Source organism: Rhinolophus ferrumequinum, chromosome 2, assembly GCF_004115265.2.
Source record: "Rhinolophus ferrumequinum isolate MPI-CBG mRhiFer1 chromosome 2, mRhiFer1_v1.p, whole genome shotgun sequence".
NCBI classification, from domain to species: domain Eukaryota; kingdom Metazoa; phylum Chordata; class Mammalia; order Chiroptera; family Rhinolophidae; genus Rhinolophus; species Rhinolophus ferrumequinum.
Window position 1 is genome coordinate 28,057,267 of NC_046285.1, and position 21,152 is coordinate 28,078,418.

Genomic DNA, 21,152 nt, shown 5'->3' on the forward strand with positions numbered 1-21,152 from the left:
GGGACTTGTGGGAGTTGTAGGAGGGACCAAAGGAAAGCTGGAAGAGGCAGTGGACAGCATTCCTAGCGCCGTGCGCGGAGCATTGTGGGGGATGTAGTTCAGCTCCGAAGAGAAAGCGCGCAAAAGGAAGGTCTGGACTGACGGATTCTCAAATTTTACGAAGGGACGATGGTTCACAGATAAGGCGAACTGTCTCCGGTAACCGCTAGTAATTGATTGCGACCTATATTACTCAGGTTTTACCGTTTGAAAGAGGAACAGGAAGACGCTACCTTAATTCACATAAAAGGGAACTGAGCTCAGTGAATGACTTATCAAACTTGAATATTGGGGTGAACTGACTAGCTTTGTGACATTAGACAATTTACTTGTTTCAGTTTTATTTTCTCCAAATTATGGATATTTACAATAGCCCCTGTCCCAAGTGGTCATTGTGAGGATTAAATGAGAGAATATATCTAAAATGCACAGCACAGGGGCTGGGGCATAGTAAACAATAATTAAATTATTGGTATTTGCAAATACTTGTTGAACATCTATAAGGTTTAAGTAGAGTCAGTATATATAGCTTTTAAAAGCTCGATATCCGATGGAGGGTCGAAATAAACCATTTATAGATGTAGGTTGTTTTGCTCACGTCAGCAGGTTTTACGAACCTCTCTGTATTAACTGCCAACTGGGTAGGAAAGATTTGCTAGGACCAGGTTTCAGGCATTCTTTAGCTCTCAGGAGATTCCCAGCCTAGGCTCATAACATACATAAGTCTTCATGATTCAGGAGGTGGATGTTTCTGGGTAGACCTGCAAAGAGAATGACATTTTCATCAAGTCTGCAGAATGCCTTGAAAAGCCACAAGACACATTTCACTCACCAGTTTAGTATGCACGTGGAATTGTCTGCCTGTTTGAAGTTGTGACCAGCCTGCCCACTCAGCACAGAGGACTTGCACTGCCTCATTACATGCAGTACCACCAACCACACACCGTATTTCTTATTTATCGCTGCATCTTGAGTGTTTTCTATTTATACTTGCTTTTTATGTGGCTAAACAAAATAAATCCTTAATAAAATAATGAAGTTCAATTTCTGCTTCCACGTCTTACTCTGCTGTTTGGAAAGCAATAGCTGGCCTGAAATATTTTCACAAAATGTTAAAAGATAATGTATACCACTGTGTACAGATTATGAAGTTTACATTTAAAAGCAAAGTTGAACTAGACCTCTGGCTTAAATTGTTAAAGATTGTTCTAGTTTCAGCAGGATGGTGTTATAGTTACACTGCAGTTTAAATAAACCAATAACTGAAAATCTAGATAGGCCGGTATTATAACTTGTTTATATTATGTGCTTACAAAACAACTCTTCACATGAGAATTTCCTTCAATACCAAGTTCCCTAGTCTACCTAAATATCACTTTTTAATTGCACAATTTTTAGGAATTAATGTTAAGCAAGATATGTTTACATTATGTTTTTCTCATATAGTTTTTTTCATGGTTGTTTTCCCTGTGAATTTAGGAGTGCAAAAGGAGAAAAATAGAAACATAGCAAGCTCTGGGTTCCAATCACAACCGTTGTATCAATTCATGGTAGAACAATGGCAAAATTAACAAAGGACAAGGCAAATAGAAAACTGCATCTAAAATGGCTCTTTCCTTTTAGCAATTCCGGTCAAGAGCTCCACAAACTATAGTTGTTTAGATGTTCTTGCTTCTGAGGGACAGTGAATGGATCGTATGTAGAAAAGAAGTTTAAATTGTGCTTTATTTTAAAATCCTCAATGTGAGTCTTTGGTAGATGACCTCTTTCTGAGCCAGTGTCCTCATTGGTAAAATGGTTGTACTGGATGATCACTAGTACCACTTGAAGCTCTAAAATTTTATGATTCGTAATTCTGCTGGAAGAAGAATGTAACTCCAAATATGGTTGTCATAGATCCACAGCATTAAAGTTTCCTTGGGGAATTCAGGTATCCTACATCTCCAGCAGAGGCAATGTACAAGAAGATAGAGATAGTGGCAAGTGCAGATGGACAAAGGAAAAGGAGGAAGACTGTATGCATTCTGATTAGAAAAGATACAGAAACACAAACTTTTGTTGTTTCAGTGATACACAGTAAGCATGGGAAATGGAAGCTGTCCAAGAAGTTCGCAAAAAGTTCCTATTTATTAGAAATGATTGAAAATTCAAAAATAATTCAGTCCAGATCTACAAACACTTATTGACCACCTATTGTATGCCAAACACCATGCTGGGTATCAGGGACACCAATATAAATAAACACAATTTTTGTTACGCACACCCTAAATCAATTATTGTGAAAAAAAACCTAAAGTATATATACCTAGAAGAGTACCATCACTGGTGTTTACATAAATATGGGGTACCAAGAGAAATTATCCAATAAATGAAGTATGGGAGGACCCTGATAACAGCAAATACATGCCAACTTAATTTTGCATGATATATTATATTGCACTAAACTCTCCAAGGAATGGTCAGAATAAAAAAAGTCATTAGCTCTTAGAGTATGAATCAATCTCTTTAACTGGACTATTTAAATGGTTATAAGTAAGAAACGGACAAGAATGTTTATTTTCTAACAAATGAACATATCGCTGAGAAGTTTATGAAAAACAATTTGATATTTGCCATTTATTCTAGGACACATCATTAGAACATACATGAACAGAGATTTCTTTCATCTATGTTATATGCTACATAATCTGATGAGTCCCTTTGTAATATGGGGGCCAGAGTGGTTGACAGAAAAGCAGAAGTAATATACCACAATGCCAGTTGGGGTGGCTGTATTCACACAAAACCTTCAGCCCACTTGTAAAGCAAAGGCTGCAAGTCACAACTATGGCTGCATGATAAATAATAATAGATTCACTTGAGCAGATGTCTCCGTGGACAAAACTTAACTCCCTCCCCATCTTGAACATCTAACTCAATTCTGAACATATCTCAGAAACTGGGACACAGAATAGGGAGAACCCAGAAGTCTAAATGAATTTCTAAAAGTTTGCGAGATCCAGGCTAAAAGACTTCTAAGAAGTTTAAATTTAGAGATGATTTTAAACTTTTTTTTAAAAAGTTAGCCAAAATAATAACAAAGCATAAGATATAAAGTTGGTTAAGATAAATAAATTAGAACAGTGATTCTAAACTTTACTATGTATAAGAATAACCTTGGATGTTTATTAAATATAAAGTCCTAGACTCTACTCCTAATGATTCTGATTCAATACATCTGGGACCAGGCTTAGAAAGCCGCAGTTTCGTGGGTACCCCAGGTGAGTCTAATGTGGGAAACGTAGTCTGGCACCTACAGGTTCAAAACAATGGTTTCGAGAGTCCAAACAAGACCATAAGTTAGAGGCCAGTGGAGATATAATGGATGGTCTTTCCCTTCAAGTTGCTCATGATCAGCTCAGGAGATCACACACCAAAACTAATCACATAAAATGAGGTAATAAGTAATTTATAAGTAGTATTGTATCAGGTCTTAGAGAACACAAAGGTGGAAGCAATTATTTCTGCCAGGCATGGAGGAGGAAAGTTGAGCATTTTCATCTGGGAAAACTGTTTTTGAGATAGCATGTATGCTGTAATTCAGTTACTAATATTTACATCTTACTCTTTTTTATCACCCTGTTAGTACTGCCTTTTCATGTGCTTATGGTATCCAGTGTTGTTTTTGAGTTTTGGTTTATGTGTAATTGGTTATTTTATTGTTAGTATCCTCATGTTTATTTCAAAGAACATTGAAAGTCCTGAAAATGACCAGTGCACCCAAGCTTATTTAGAATGATGACCTCCCCTACTTTACCTAGTCAGCTTTTATTGTGGGCTCTTTCTTATAATAGCTTTGTATTTTTTTGAGTTATTAAAAGCCCAGTACTATGCTATTTATTTCCTCTTTTGGCTCAAAACACTTTGTTTTCTAACTTGGGTCCCAAGAAACTGTTGATCCACGTTCGGTATTTTTATATTACAGCATTCTACCGCTAATTACTATATTTCTTTATTATCATAAAGAAAATCATTTTGTCTCCAGCTGCTTTAAAGCTTACTGAGGAAGTCAGATTTATTTGAGATAATCTACATCAGCAAGTCAACAATTTTGAATGCTGAAAGAAAATTTAGGGCCTACAGAATAAATGTGTGACCAGATGTTTTCCTCTAGTGTATGAGCATGAACTCTTTTCTATTTTATGTGGAATTCTTGAGACATATCTAAAAAAATTTTTTAAATATGTGAGGCTCAGAATCAATCTTACCTTGTCAAATGCCAAAAGAACTTCTGTTTGCAGAATGCACAATTCTAATGGTACAATTGAAATACAATTACAAATACAGTAAATATATATGTGTATATATATATATATATATACTTTACAATCATATATATAATTGGTACTTTAATATACACACATATAGATAGTGTTTGCATATTCTACATTCACCCCATCAGTCTTTTTCAAGTAAATATTGTTCTACTTCAAAACTATTGAACAAAATTAATTATTCTGTTAAATATTTAAGGCTTCCCCAGTAAGAAAGACTGCTATCCCAGAAATGTCAATGAATTAGTTTCTCTTATCCGCAGCCTGGTCCCCCGCTCAAAGCAGCCAGGGACACAGAAGAAGGCAGACCCAGGCCCATAAACCAACTCCCAAGAGACTTCCTGGGGCTGCCCCAGATCAGGGAAGCCCTCATCTTTCTCTGACCTCGACTCACATGCCTGCCTGAGGTGACATTAGAACACGTCAGGAAAACGAGAGAAGGAGCAAATATAGCAGGCAGCATCATTCTTTTCAATATATTAATTACAGAAGAAATAAAAATTCAGTAGAAAGGACTTCAAGTGTTTAACAATCGTATTTTCATCCACAGGCATCCATTCTTCCAGGCAATAGTAATATTAACCTGAAACTGTAATTTTGGTGATGAAATGAGATGGAGGGAAAGAGAGAATAGAGTGAGAGAAGCTTGAGCCACTTCAGCCAGTACAGAATTGAAATGAATGGCGACAGTTTCAGAATTTGTTGTATTTTATATGGTCTTCCTAATATGAAAGAGGACAGGGGGTGGCCGGTTGGCTCAGTTGGTTGGAGCACAGTGCTCACAACACCAGTGTCGCCAGTTCGATTCCCACATGGGCCAGTGAACTGTGCCCTCCACAACTAGATCGAAAACAGCGACTTGACTTGGAGCTGATGGGTTCTGGAAGAACACACTGTTCCCCAATATTCCCTAATAAAACTTTAAGAAAAGAAAAAAGAAAGAGGACAGATGTATGATAGGATCCTGTCGATGTTACCCTATTTCTCAGGTATTTTGAATGAACCCCAAATCTTCCTTTTGTAGTGCCTCTACTGGCGACTCCATTATAATGCCATTTAATATGGGTCTGTGTTGCCAGGTCAATAATTCCAAAAGTGAAGTTCACTGATATGTGGAGGTACTTAAGGAAAAGTCATAGCTCAACAGCTAAAAAATTACTGCTATAAAGGTGAGGTGTGAAGAAGAGAGGGGATCTATAGTCTAATGAAGGATAGTTATTTGAGGGTTAGTAGAGAGTAAAATCTCCTAATCAATGATGTTAACTCTAACAAAAGGAATTTCATTGGTTGAATTACAATAACAGATAAGGAGGTAAAAATAGCAATTTGTGATTTTTAAACATGTGTTTGTAAGCTACATAAAGAACAACAACGCCTGCAGTTAAATGCCCATGAATTCACTCTCTCTAATTATACTGAACAACAGAAACAAGAGTTTTTCTAATCAATTCAAATAAACTAACATTTCCAAATTACCTACTATATGCAAGGTGCTGTGCTAATTATAGTGGAAATCTCTTTCAAATAATAATAAAAGCACAAGATGTGGTCTCAGCCTTTTGAGGATGTTTTAAAAACATGCTGAATAAGACAGGATCGACTCCATATGAACTAAAAGAACCAAATAAATGGGGAAAATCTCATACCTGAAGTGGAATTATGATGTTTGCCATAGATGTGGACTGGTATGATTTGCGAAATTTTTAGTTCACTCTTTATGCAATGAAAGACTATTTTCTTCACACTTCCTGAATGATGTAAATAAAAAGAGTATCTTCATCATCATTGCCTTAAATTCTAAAAGTAAAACAGTACCCTATATGTGAAGCAGAAGGCTAGAGCAAAAGGATTCTCACTGTCAGAAAATCACACGATGTCTTTAAGGTAGGTAAGGAAAAAAAGTTAATCCGTTTCCTAATTTATGGATTTAAAGAAACATGTTGAATATCTTGCAGAAACAAGTCAAAAAGCACCTCAGTTTCCTGGGCAAATGCAAATAAAGAAAGCCACAACCACAACCACCCAACACCAATCAGGGTGGTGTTCCTGGCGGGCCCTTTCTGTAGACTGGTAGAAACTGCTTTTTTTAATTTTTTTTTTTTTATGTCTGTTTTTTTTACGCTTGTCCCAAGATGTTTTAAGGGAGGGAGGATGGTGGGGTGGGGTGGGGGGAGGCAAGGTAGGCACTGTATAAAAGAAGCTGCCTTGAGATTTCTAAAATTCATACAAAACCTTCCTAGGTAAGGAAACTTACCAGATTTGGCACCAGATCTTTAGTGATGGACCCAGATGGACCAGAAGCAACCTCAGTTTATTTGGATTATTTCTATGTTACGAGCCAAAATCCTGAGGCTGAGGAGACCCACTCCCCTGCTCCTTATACATCAGTCTTTCTTCCCATATTTTACACAGCCGTGTTCCTGACTGGAATGCTGGGGAACCTCGTCCTCATGAGTGCGTTGCATTTCAAACAGGGCAGCCGAAGACTGATTGACATCTTTATCATAAACTTGGCTGCCTCCGACTTTATTTTCCTGGTCACATTGCCTCTCTGGGTGGATAAAGAAGCGTCATTAGGACTGTGGAGAACGGGCTCTTTCCTGTGCAAAAGCAGCTCCTACATGATCTCAGTCAACATGCACTGCAGCGTCTTCTTGCTCACTTGCATGAGTGTTGACCGCTACCTGGCCATCGTGTGTCCCACCGTATCCAGGAAATTCAGAAGGAGAGACTGTGCATACAGAGTCTGTGCCAGTGTCTGGTTAATCTCCTGCCTCCTGGGATTGCCTACTCTTCTGTCCAGGGAGCTCACCCTGATTAATGATCAGCCATACTGTGCAGAGAAGAGGGCCACTTCAACTAAACTGGCTTGGGCCCTGGTGGCCTTAATTTTTACCTTTTTTGCCCCTTTGGTGAGCATTGTGACTTGCTACTGTTGCATCACAAGGAAGCTGTGTGTCCATTACCAGCAGTCGGGGAAGCATAACAAAAAGCTGAAGAAATCCATGAAGATCATCTTCATTGTTGTGGCAGCCTTTGTCGTCTCCTGGCTGCCCTTTAATACTTTCAAGCTCCTGGCCATTGTCTCTGGGTTGCAGCAAGAACTCTACTTTTCCTCAGCTCTTCTGCAGCTGGGCATGGAGGTGAGTGGGCCCTTAGCATTTGCCAACAGCTGTGTCAACCCGTTCCTTTACTATATCTTTGACAGCTACATCCGCAGGGCTGTTGTGCGCTGCTGGTGCCCTTGCCTGAAGAACTATGACTTTGGGAGCAGCACCGAGACATCAGATAGTCACCTCACTAAGGCTCTCTCCAACTTCATTCATACAGAGGATTTTGCCAGAAGGAGAAAGAGATCTGTGTCACTCTAAAAGGGTGACATTTCAAGCTCTGTTGGTGGATTGGAAAGTTAATTTGGGTCAGCGACAAGGAAGGAAGCAAAGTATTGCTGAAAGTATTCGTATTGCTTCGTAAATACAAGGAGGAGTTAAATTTAAAAGAGAGGAAGGACTGAAAAGTCCCTGTGTTTGTGGCTATAATTAGGCTGTATGTTGTTGTTTTGAGCTGAATGGCCTTATTTGACCCTTGCCAATTAAGTTCACTGGGCAAAATACAATTCCTATAGATCCTTGAACTTTGAGATAAAGGCTCCTGCTTGGACCAGATCCTTCCTTTATGATTGTTAATGCACAATCAGGCACTTTCCTCTCTCAAGAACCATGGTAACTTGATCCACACCAGCCTTCATACTGGGCTCCAAATTGGACTACATTTTAAAGGACGCTACCCACTTTCATCTGGTGAGAAATGTGGTGATAATACAAGTAGCAAAAAATATACCTCTGCTCTGTAATTAATTGCTCCTGAGTAACAAAGTGAGGTTCTGGCCTTGATCTTTTAACACTTTGTAGGGTGATTCTTACCATCTTCCAACATTGTCTTTCACCTTAAGCCATTCACAGTAACTTTGAACTGGCAAAAAGATCACGGGGACAAAATCATTTTGTATTGTATTTATGATTTTGGACTTTCTTTATCACCTGGTCTTCTATAATATTTTAACAAGAAAGCATAGGGCAAGTTTTGACCTTTATTTGCCTTATATTGGTAAAAATGTATCTCATTGTAATGATGTAGCAACTACTTTTCAATAGTTTTACTATGCTGTGCTGTTTTCATTGCCTTGTAAATTAGGATATGACTTTTCTTTAATTACGTTTTTAATTACTCAGCTATCTAGTTATCAAATGAAAATGTTACTACTAGTATAATTAGAGGTCATCAAATGCTTAGCTATGCCCTCGTACAGACTATCATTTTGTATTTTAATTAAAATGTTAGTGCCACATATTCTCCATAACATCATTTGCTCAGGGTCTATACTTTCAAGATTTGATCCAGTAATATAGGAAGGTAGAATGCTCTGTATTCAGCTGAAGTGAAAATTCCATAACAAAGACGATACTGGTATTTTATATACAGTTTTCCAAACCCAGAGACCTTCTTCGATTCCTTCACCTAATACATATTTATTGAGTTGATTTGCACCTAATATTCCTTTTAAAGAGTTTGAAGTGAAAAAAACTGTAATTAGCAGTAAACACAAAAGGATTTGCAGCAGCAAACATACTACTGTAAACATCTTTTGATTCAAGAGAAAGTGGGGTATGTTTTTACACTAACTGTTAACTCAAATGAATTACTATTTTACTTCTAACTATTAGGTTTGAAAATTAGAGAAACCTTAGAATTTTTTTCAGAGACTAAGTAATTCAAGTTCATTCTGTGTATCTGTCACATTAGGAGAAATCTCAAATATCAGGCATCTTCTTATAATCCATTTAGAAGTTGAAAATATAGTTTTGTTTTAAAAAATGGTTAATTTCTCTTAAAATTTTATTAAATAAAAATATAATGTCTTTATATAAGTGTTTTTCTATGTTCTACTAATTTCCATCAAAATATTAATATTCATATTTTAAGCCTTTTAGTAATTTATCATATATACAGAAAAAAATTCCTGTAAATCATAAGAAATAAAGCTTCTTAGAATACTTTAAAACAATTCAAAACAATTAAATAGACTTCCAAAGGTTAAATAAACACAAAATATAGAAGGTAGAAGAGATTCATTTTTTTATAACAAATCAACAAAAGCACTATTACTAATCATGAAAATCATTGTCTTTGAGAAATGTTACCTTTAAAAAAGAGCCCAATCACTCAGCTAAGGTATTTGTTATGAAATGAGAAAACCTATGTTGCTAGGTTTAACTTCATCCTTAATGTTGGGATATTGAGCAAATCATTTTAATCTTTCATATTTAAATGTAGCTGGTAATATCTATGTCTATAGAATTCTCAAGATCGTGTAAGAATAATAAATATAAAGGTTTTTTAAAAATTGAGTAAAAGATTATTATATGAAGCTATTGTGTTTCTATTATTAATTATTAAATGTTGCTTAAAATTTTCAAAACTAAAATATCAAATAACAATGACTTTCCTTTAATAAATATCAAGAATCTGTCTTACTTCTGTTTCATCTCGTTAGTTTTTGCTGGGAATATTTAAAATAACATTGAAAAAAATTACTGTTGTACTTTTTAATACTTTAAATAGACAAGCTAATGTAATCCCTTTAAAAAAATTAACGTATTTTATGTTCATAATGTACCACAGATAGAAGAAAAAATAGACACAATTTTACATATAGCATAACTCTCATAGAAAAAAGTTCAAAACTTGATTAAGCTGGTACGTTATTGTGTCATATATGGATTCCTCTAGTATGAAATGGAATTTACATTATAATAGCATTAAAAGTTTTATTATAAATTGTTTGGTTAGGTCTCATTTTGCATATTTTGAAACCATAATATTTCCACATTTTTAATATGAACAAATTCTATTTATATACATATATAGATATATCTAGAAACAGACATAAATTTGTAACTTTTCAAGATTTTTGTTATCTCAAACTACTGTGAGGGCTACTTTGTGGTAATTTGATGTCATTATAGAACAAATTGACACAGATTGCCACCAATTTCTAGAAAATTAATCTGACACCCTAACATAATCAATCATGCCTTGCTGGTTATATCCAAAGATAGAAAAGCAAAATAAAATTTAATAAGAGTAAATCTATAAAGAAATCACTGTAGATTAACATTACTCATTGTCATTTGGTTAAGTAGTCTGAAGTTATTGCCAGGATTTACTAACAAATATAAAAGGATAGTAATCTCCCAAGCATTTCTCAAGTAATTTTTCTTGAATTTACCACAGAAAAGCTCTTCAATAAAACCTGAGTAAGATGTCTGATAACTTATACTTAATTTTAAAATAGGTATCCTCAAGGCGTCCACATTCACAAACATACATTTACTCCATTTGGGCCAAACGTAAAAATTAAAACTAACCTGATATTCCTGGGAGTACATTAATTTGTCCACTCTAACGTCAAAATCACCTCTGAGTGAGAATAACACTAAGTGAGAATAACAGTCTTAAAAAGAAGCTATGTGCGTGACTGAGAGTACACTATTACTAGAGGTTACGAGTTAATTTTTAAATAGATGAAGAAATGCACAGTATGATAGTAAGCTGAGTGAAAGAAATCTTCCTCTATGATTCATCTTGAGTCCTCAAATCATTCTCTATTCCCTGTAGCGATCTCAGAGGTAAGAAATGACTTGTCAAATATGTATGCCACAAAGAACAGTAAGCCACAGTTTTCCTGCAGAGCTCATTCACTAAAGTTAAGCAATATTACAAGAATTACTCATTTATATCTAAAAGAACCACTGGTGTTGCGTGCTAGCAAAGTAATGCCTCTAGTCTCATAAGAGAGAGACATGCCATCTAGAGAAAAAGCAGGAAGGTAATTCTAACTATTAGAATATTATTACCTTTGGCCTTCCACAGAGGTTGGTATGGATTGGATTGTCCCTGGTAAATGCCTGTTCTTAGCTTAAGTTCTGTTCTTAGAGTCAACATCCTTTGTTTTTACCAATTCTGTAAGTAAACAATTATGACTAAACTTTACATGTAAGTATACAGGGAAAAACAGTACCAGTGACCTGATGGTATACTACAGATATAAAAATTCACCTTAGGATGAATTACTCTTGTCTCTCCCTATCTTTGGCATTTTCTTAATAGAGCTATATTTCCTAAATGGGTTTGATAACTGGGAATTGCATCCTAAGATTAACCTACAGCATTAGAAAAATAAAGAAAAACCTACTTTAAGTATCCAATGTGCCAAACTGTTAATAAAGTGAAGGTTCTTATCACAAGTGAAATCATAGTGAAATATAAACTTATATGAAATGTCCATTTATTAATCTAAGTGGAGGGAAGTATTCTGTTAGTTGGCAAACACTATTAAACTAAAAAAAATTGGTTTATGTATATGAGTACCAAATTTCTAAGATACAAAGGAACTATAAAATTACAGTGGAACTCTTTTGAGTTGAGCACATGTGGTTAAGTTTCATTGTGGTTAACTTAGGCAAGTGGTCCATTTAAAGGATTCATGATATGATGTTTATCTTATATTATTTTTTTAATGGTCTACAGACCTAGTTAAGGATATCATCAATCTGATATTATTCAGTGTTTTTCTTATTTGTGAATTAAGATTTAATAATTAGCTAGTTTCCTAACACTTTTATGCTAACAAAAGTTAGGCTTCATCTATAAGGACTGCATGTTTGTCAGCATTAATGGGAAACTTAACATTTCTATCTGCTAGCTCCTATCAGTTCTGATTAGAAAGATGTCATTTCCATATTACTATTAGTGCAAAATGAAAGATAAAAGGTTCTCCTTGTTAGAATACTATATGATCTAAATTTTATAAATGTACTTTCCCATTTGTTCTTAATTATGCACAAGGCAGAAGATATAGCTATTCTTGTGATGTTCTTAGAGCAAATATAATTTTATGCATCAAAAATTATGTGTGACTAAAGACTATTTTTAATTAAAATTTTTTTTTTCTGTGGCAGAGTCTTCAGCAAGAAACTCTGCTCTTTTCCTTATAGGGTGTAGACAGTAATTAAGTATTAAAAATATATTAACTATTTAAGTACAGTATTTAAGAACTATCTTTTGCAAAACTTTCACAAATCCCTAAATTTGCAAATTCCAGTATAGCGTATATTTTGCTCCATACAAGTTTAGTAAAGTGTAACCTCTTCAGCAGTATTGCATGTGTAGAAAATAAAGCAGAATTGAGATATTAATCCTGGGTGTTTGACCTGGCCAACTAGTTAAGTCACTCATTCTTTATTGCATCATAGGTCAGTGGTTTAATTTTATACCTTATATGCCACATACCTGTGGAGTTCCTTGAAAATAGTCAATATTTCAAACATCAAACTATGAATGCAATGTGTCTAATATACACAATGCACTATGACAACCATAAATTTATTATTATAACTGATGGATTTGTTATTACTGATGGATTCTAAAGATTCTACTGCAGTCACTCACTCACAAAATACAAAAACACACAGTATACAAGTGCAACTGTAAGCATCTACTGAATCTTGTTGCTAATATTCAGACTAAATGTATTCTTGACAAAATACAAGAAAGGGTGAAAAAGCAAAGAAAAATATAATAAATACAAAATTCAAAATAAAATGACACATAAGTATAAATATATCTCAGCATTTTCAATAAAAATATAAATGGATTAAAATTCCCTATTCAAAGGTTGAACAAGTACCACAATCAACTACTCTCTATACATATGGCACTAGAGTCTGTAGGCTTTTAAAAGGTAGATGGATGTAGAATTTGTTTCTTTATGAAGTTTACTGTACCCAGAGTTACTTATTTTTTGAACCAAAGAATGAAATACTAAAACCCAAGAAGAGCTTGATACATAAAAATAAAATTACAAGTCAAATCATTTTTCTTTGATCTTTTCCAATATTTAGGGGAAAGCCCATACTTAGTCTACATACAACTCACCTCATGTAACTGCCATTTTGATATGGTTGTTGCCTAGATATTGTCACATTTCCTTAAAGAAATGTTCACATTGTCATCCCCAAATGGAAATACTTTCATTGTCCTTAAAGATTATTAGTTGTAAAAAATTATTTTAAACACAAGAACACATTTTGGAGAGTATGAGGTTTAAATTTATTTTCAAATGACAAAATAAACAAAGTAGATTGCTCTACTCAAACCTTGCCCAAAGACAGTGATTTAATAAGATGCCCGCTCACCTTCAATTTAGACCAAAAGCAAAACTGACAACTCAGGTGGAGAAGTGGTAAATGAGAAATGAAACTTGGCCTGTGGTTTCATGTTTAAAGCAAAAAATACCGATTCAGAGCAATCGAAGGTAGGTGGAAACGGCTACTATATTTCTAATGAAAACATGTTCATGCAGTGCAGATTTGACTTGTGTGCATTAATAAAAATAGTATAAAATTAGGAAAGTAATAAAGAATTGAATAAAGTCAATGCAGCCCTACATACCATGTTTCCCAGAAAATAAAACCTAATCAGAAAATAAACCCTAGCATGATTTTTCAGGAGGACATCCCCTGAACATAAGCCCTAATGCATCTTTTGGAGCAAAACTTAATGTAAGACCCAATCTTATTTTCAGGGAACACGGTAACATACAGTCTTTAGAATTAATTCAATTAATTAATTAATTAATTTCAAATCATAATAATTTCACTTTTATAACTCAAACATAGAAAAATACTGCCAATAAACTTATGAAATATTATGAAAATATTTAGCGTGATAAATAATCAAAGACGGCCAAATTAAAATAACAAAATATAAATTTTTACCTATTAAATTGGCAAATATTTAAACATTAAATATTAATGTTGACCAGGATTAGATGTGTGGAGTGTCAGGAGACTTCTTGGATGATTGAGTATAATTTGACTGAGCTTTCTAGAGGAATTTAGAAATATACATGAAAAGCAATTTCATTTCTAGGATTTTATCCTGGAATGTAATTATGCATGTAATTATGGCCACATGCAAAGATATACGTACATGCATTTTTATTGCATTTTTATTGCAGCATTGTTTGCAAAAGTAGAAAAGTGAAAACAACCTAAATGTCTACTAGTAGAAAATTGACTGAATAAATTAAGGTTCCTATACATCCTTACAATGGAAGAATATGTAGCCTTTAAAAATATTGTACCATGTGCTGACATAAAAAGTATCTTCATAATAAATTAAATTAAGTAAAAAAGCAGATTATAAAGCAGTATTTACAGGATGATTACATGTCTGTGACTATTTCATTCATGTAAGAATACAAAAATGCCAGAACCCTTACAGAAAAATGTTTATCACTAGGTAGTAAGGTTAAAAGAGACTTTTATTTTTATTATTACCTGTATTTTCCAAAAATAATGTGCATTAATTTTGTAGTAAGAAAATAGCTGTACTTTTAAATGAAGCACAAAAGATAAAAATAGTAGCTAAATTTATTGTAAAACATTAATTCTGAATCAAAGGTCCTCTTCGTGGTACTTACAGTAGGTACCAGTTCTTCATGGTACTTACTGTATTTCTGATTTCTCAGTGAGTATAACCCTTACAATGGCTTGAGCCCTTTCCTAATAATCATCTGATTCTTTTTACGATGGCCTTCCTATTACCTGTACAAGCATCTGATTCCCTAAGAGCAACAATTTCAAAACTGGTATACATTAAAAATCTTTAAATGGTGATGAGGGGTTGACCAGGGGTTGACTATTCCAACATTCAAGCAGGGCCCCATCTCGCTGTGCCCTTCCTTAGCACAGCAGCTATTGCAATCTGCATATGTAATCATTTAGTGGCCGGTCCCACAGCTAGGGAGAGAGCTCCCTGGTAGAGAAGGAGAGAGCCATGTTTTCATTTCTGTATATCCACGTCCTTGTTCCAAATCAGGCACGTGTGATTGTTGAATTAAACTGAACATGCTAGAAATGTTACCCTACTGGCTAAAATTAAAATGAAAAAATTGTATAAATGTTCAGTATTCAAATTGTGTATATCTGTTTTTGGTTTTAATGTTTTAACTAGTGGGGGGGCTAGAAATCTATACTAATCATACTGCATTTCGGAACAGTGATCTTGCTACTTTCTTTTAAATGTTTTCTTAATTTAAGTATAGTTGTTATACAATATTATCTTAGTTTCAGGTGTACAATATAGTCATTTGACATTTATATATTTTACGATGTGATCACTACACTAAGTCTAGTAATCATTTGTCACTGTGCAGTTATCACAATATTACTGACTATATTCCCCTTCATCTTTTTCAATCATCCCCCCAAACCCCTTCTCTCTGGCAACCATCAGTTTGATCTCTGTTTCTACAAGTCTGTTTTTGTTTTGTTTGTTTTGCTTTTTCAGACTCCACATATAAGTGGAATCATATGGTACTTGTCTTTCTTTGTCTGACTTATTTCACTTAGCATAATACCCTCTAACTCCATCCTGTTGTAATAAATGAATTCAGTAAAGTAGCAGGATACAAAATTAATATGCAGAAATTCATTGCATTTTTATACACAAATAATGAATAATCAGAAGAATAAATTAAGAAAACTATCTTGTTTATAATAGCATCAAAAAGAATAAAATATCTAGGAATAAATTTAATCCAGGAAGTGAAATACCTGTGCTGTGAAAACTATAAGACACTGAAGAAAGAAATTGAAGAGGACACAAATAAATAGAAGGATATACTGTGCTCATGGATTGGAAGGATTAACATCATTAAACTGTCCATACTATTCAAAACAATCTACAGATTCAATGCAATACCCATCAAAATACCAGTGACAGTCTTCTCAAAATTAGAAAAACTAATACTAAAATTTATATGGACCCACAACAGACTCCAAACAGCCAAAGCAATCCTGAGAAAAAAGAACAAAGTCAGAGGTATCATGCGTCCTGACATCAAACTACTACAAAGCTACAATAATCAAAACAGCATGGTACAGACATACAAACAGACACATAGGTCAATGAAGCAGAATAGAGAGCTCAGAAATAAACCCTCACTTAATGGTTAATTAATCTATGACAAAGGAGGAAAGAATATACTATGGAGAAATGATAGTCTCTGCAATACGTGGTGCTGGGAAAAACAGACAGAACATTTTACTCTTTATGTAATTCTAGCTATACTATGATTAGAAATATAAGTGGTGCAGTAACTTTTACTTGATTCCTAGTCAGCTCTTTTTCTCTGTGCGGTTGATTTCCTATTTAAACGGAAGACTTTTCTTAATGTAAATCCAATATGATTTGTAATAAAAAATAGTGATTTCCAATTATAAACATGTGATAGTCAAGAGTTCTTTTAGCTACTGCCAGAATATTATGTCTTTTCACAAACTCCAAGCCTATATTCCACATTAGATAACAAGTAATTTACATAACTGCATTTTTGACAGGAAGTCAGAACAGTGTTATGGATTAAATAATTGATTGGAAGACAAACTCCATATAAAGTATAAAAAACACTACACCAGTTAATAGTCTCTTTCTGGCATTGCCTGAAAAGAGCAGAGCTAACTCAAACACCATGACGTAAAATGTTTAAATCATCAGTTTATAATATTCATTATGATATAGCTGCTGCCACTAGTAGGGTAGTATAATTTTGTGGCTAAAGAACACCGACCTGAATTTGCTATTTATTATTTATGGAGGGTGAATAAGTACCTTAACTTTCCTGAATCTATTTCTGTCTATGAAATGGGGACAGTTATACTTGACTTAGACAGTGGCAGCTCTAATTAATTGAAATGAGAGTGTAAGGAATTTGACACAGTACCTGGTACATATTAAGAGCTTGATAATTGATAGTTGAGAAACAATTCCATTTTCTAGGTGAAAAAATAGGATTCAAAGAAATCAGATTTCACATAATCCTAATGAACGGAAAAAACTCTTGATTTCAATTAAACCCAGGCCTGTGATTCCAAAGCTCATGCTTTTTTCACTTTACCACACTTTTTCTCTGCTTCCCAGATTCTTTAATAGATTTTGTTAACACCACAACATTCCCTTGTTTTTGTTTATACGCTCTTTCTCTTTCTCCCTCCAATAATTCTCAAATTCAAACTATATTTCTTATTTTTTTTCCAATGCAAATATCTCAAATCACCAAGCCCTTTGCCTATTCATGACTAATATAAAGAAAATGTTTCTCGCGGGAGGAGGAAGTCCATTTTATTGAAAATACAATTTTTTTCGAAAGAAGGATGTTTTCTTGTAACATGTTTCCCTGTAACATAACCTCTTAATTGTGACCTATCAGAAATGATGTCTTCCATCCCTTCCGGTGGTCACTAAAAATCTTTATCTAGACAATCAAATGTATGTTGCATTTAAAAAATGGACAGTTTTCTATTTCACTCACCCTCACACCCAATCCCACATTAAAGGATAGTAGCATCTACGACAGGGGCCCCCACAGGAAAACTTTTTTTTAGAAAAAGCATATACACACTAAGTAAGAATTATAGTCTCATTTTCTTTATCCCTCGAAATTTTTCTAGTCACAGACATCTTATACTACACCTATAGCAAGAAGAAAAAGTAAATCTAATGCTAAAGCTCACCCGACAGACGGTGTGCCTATGGACTATGCAACCTAAACTAGCATTAGAAGCTTAAACTTCCACCATCTTTCTTTTACGTGCCGTTATGACAAGAAGCTGTGCTGTCTGTGTGCAAAAGAAATTCAATAGATTACTTTCAGGAACTTCATTTACACTTTTCAAAAGGCATATTTGTATAATTGACTTCCTAATTCTAACAGTGATTCCCAAATTTGAGAAACAGAGTGGTTTTAAACCACTCTGTTTCTCAAATTAAGAACATTATAAACTGTCCCACACATAAAGTAAAAATGTGATTTAAATTTACTTTAAATAAATAATATTTTCCATTCAGCATATTTAGGTGGGGGGGTTAAGAATCTTATGACATAAAATGATAATAAGTTTAATGATTACTAACTCAAAATAGGAGAAAAGGAAACATAATTTTTAAGAATAAGAGGGCATGGTATTCGAGTATGAAGCCTGTTATTTATTTTTTAACATCAAAGAATAATTACTTAAGCTTGCTTTATTTAGGGAGTGCATTAAAATGTTAACAATAGTTGTTTTGGGTGGTAGAACCAAAAAAAATTCCACTTTTAATTTTAATTTATTTTTCTACTTTTATGAGTACTTTACATTTTCTATAATGAACATGTTTTTCTTTTTTGAACTTTAAAATAAAAGATGCTGAAATAAATGTCACGTGTGGCATAAAACATGTATTAATATTTCAGAACAATTTTGCCTCATCCTCTAAAGTCAAAGTTGGAATTTTTTAAATGTCATGTTCAATTTTAAGTTTAAAACCCAAAACTTTGGGATGATTTAACTTTAGAAAAATCCTTATCAAATTAAAAATCAAGTCATATTTGAATACAGAAGGTCATTGTTTGGTTCAAAGCTTCCAATTTACTTTTACTAAACTGATTTATCCATTAAGTCAAAGGTCAGACTGATTTGTGTATATATAGTTGCAGTTTTTATTTTATTTTTAAATATTTCAACTTTCAATTAATTACAAATTAATTGGTTGGAATAGGATAATAGTTGACGATGAGTTTTACCATTTATTCTAAATGCTCTATCTAAAATATTCATAAATAATACATTTCTAGAAAAGTGCAAATATTTCTGAGTGAAAATTTTCTAAAATAAAACTAATGAATTTTTTTATTTGAGTAGTCATATGAAAAAGAATGTTGACTTTTAATGTTTGTTTTTTTTCCTTTCACCTTAATTTACCTTGAAAGTTTTCTAGCTTTGAGGATGTCTGAGGATTGTTTACTCAACTCTCAAGGAAGCAGAACCACTGGCCTGATGTCAATTTTCATTTGTAACAGTACAGCTCTAGAGCCAAGAAAAATGTACAGGGCAGATGACTTGTAGTAAGTATCTACAATTCTCATTGCAATAATTTTTTTAATGGAGATTAAAAATAAAAATATACATTTACTGAGTATTCATTCAGTATCAAGAAACTGTCAAATGGTTTATATATATTATTATACCTAATTTAATCCATAAACCAACCTGTGGAAAGACCTACCCAGTCCTCCTTCCTTCCCTCTTTTTCCATAGGTGTCAGACTTTGATCTCAGTCTGAGGGTCTCTCTCCACCATCTCTAGCTCCCTCTCCCAATAAATCTCTTGCCTACTCCAATGTTGAGGTCTGTTTCTCTGCAAACCTGAACTAACACATGAAGAAAAAACAATTTTTTTTCTGAGAGAATGTAAGTTTCTTTTCCCTCTTTTGCAACGCTTATTATATCAATAAATGTTAGTTATTATAAGTGATTATTACAAGTGACTTTATTTTTATTATTTAATTTTAATTGAGGTAACATTACAATTGCAACAAAAAGAATAAATACCTAGAAATATATTTAACCAAGGAAGTGAAAGACCCATGTACTGAAAATTATAAGACACTGTTGAAAAAATTGAAGAAGACACATACACATATAGAAATGAAAAGATATTCCAAGCTCGTGGATTGGAAGAATTAGCATTGTTAAAAATGTCTATGCTACCTAAAGCAATCTACAGATTCAATGCAATCCCTATCAAGATCCCAATGGCATTTTTCACAGAAATAGAACAACAAAAAAATCCTAAAATTTGCATGAAACAACAAAAGACCCCTAATAGTCATAGAATATAAATTTTCTGAGAGTTCAGAATCCTTTTGGGAAATGCTTTCTTTCAGATATGTCAAAAGGTGGACCTTGCTATACAAGTTTCGTATGTTTTCATACTGCTAAAGTCATATATTAAACAGATACTTGTAAAAATGTGCCTCTGAGAAGTATCTTGATTAGCTGGTTTAAGAAAAGTTCTCAATGACACCTTAGTTAAAGATAATAATTACCTTTAGTACTTACAACTTTTTTCTATAGTGATGACTAATATCATACCAATATTAGAGTTTTATCTATTTATATAATACCTTTCTACTATTTCCAACATTTATCCCATTGCCATGGAAAATTAAAATGAAGAATGCCTTAAAATAATGGAATGAAAAAATCGTAGTGTGGGGGCCAGCCCAGTGGCGGTTGGAGCTCCGTGCTCCTAACTCGGAAGGCTGCCGGTTAGATTCCCACATAGGCCAGTGGGCTCTCAACCACAAGGTTGCCGTTTCAACTCCTTGACTGTCACAAGGGATGGTGGGCTGCACCCCTTGCAACTAACAATGGCAACTGGACCTGGAGCTGAGCTGCGCCCTCCACAACTAAGACTGAAAGGACAACTTGAAGCTGAACGGCACCCTCCACAACTAAGATTGAAAGGACAACAACTTGACTTGGAAAAAACAGTCCTGGAAGTACACACTGTTCCCCAGTAAAGTCCTGTTCCCCTTCCCCAATAAAATCTTTAAAAAAAAAAAATCCTAGTGTGATATAGTGGGATATCTAATGGCTTTAGAACCAGAAAAATTTGAGTTGGAAACTAACAACAAACCACTAGTAAAATCTGTGTGAACTTGGACAAGTTTTCTCACCTGTAAAATGAGGATAACACTATTTTCCTTGGGTTATGAGAATTGAATAAATGAGCTGACTTATGTAGGTCATGCCAGTAATGCTTGTTTTATTTTTATATTATTTATTCATCCTGTATGCACAAACACTAATACACACACACACACACACACACACACATGTTTAAAAACAAA

At 34.0% G+C, this 21,152-nt stretch overlaps 1 protein-coding gene across 3 annotated transcripts; it reads left to right on the forward strand.

Annotated features, from left to right (window-relative positions):
- Positions 1-6,537: 6,537 nt before the first annotated feature.
- Positions 6,538-20,513, forward strand: GPR15 (G protein-coupled receptor 15). 3 transcript variants are annotated; one of them, XM_033088956.1, is made up of 3 exons: positions 6,538-8,152; positions 19,228-19,362; positions 20,476-20,513. In XM_033088956.1, the coding sequence occupies exon 1, from the start codon at positions 6,632-6,634 to the stop codon at positions 7,721-7,723; it is 1,092 nt and encodes a 363-aa protein (XP_032944847.1). In that variant the 5' UTR covers positions 6,538-6,631; the 3' UTR covers positions 7,724-8,152; positions 19,228-19,362; positions 20,476-20,513. The 3 variants fall into 3 exon arrangements, with proteins under 3 accessions (XP_032944847.1, XP_032944843.1, XP_032944855.1); XM_033088952.1 differs by lacking the exon at positions 20,476-20,513 and adding an exon at positions 19,556-19,624; XM_033088964.1 differs by having other exon boundaries at positions 6,625-7,495.
- The last annotated feature ends 639 nt before the right edge of the window (positions 20,514-21,152 follow it).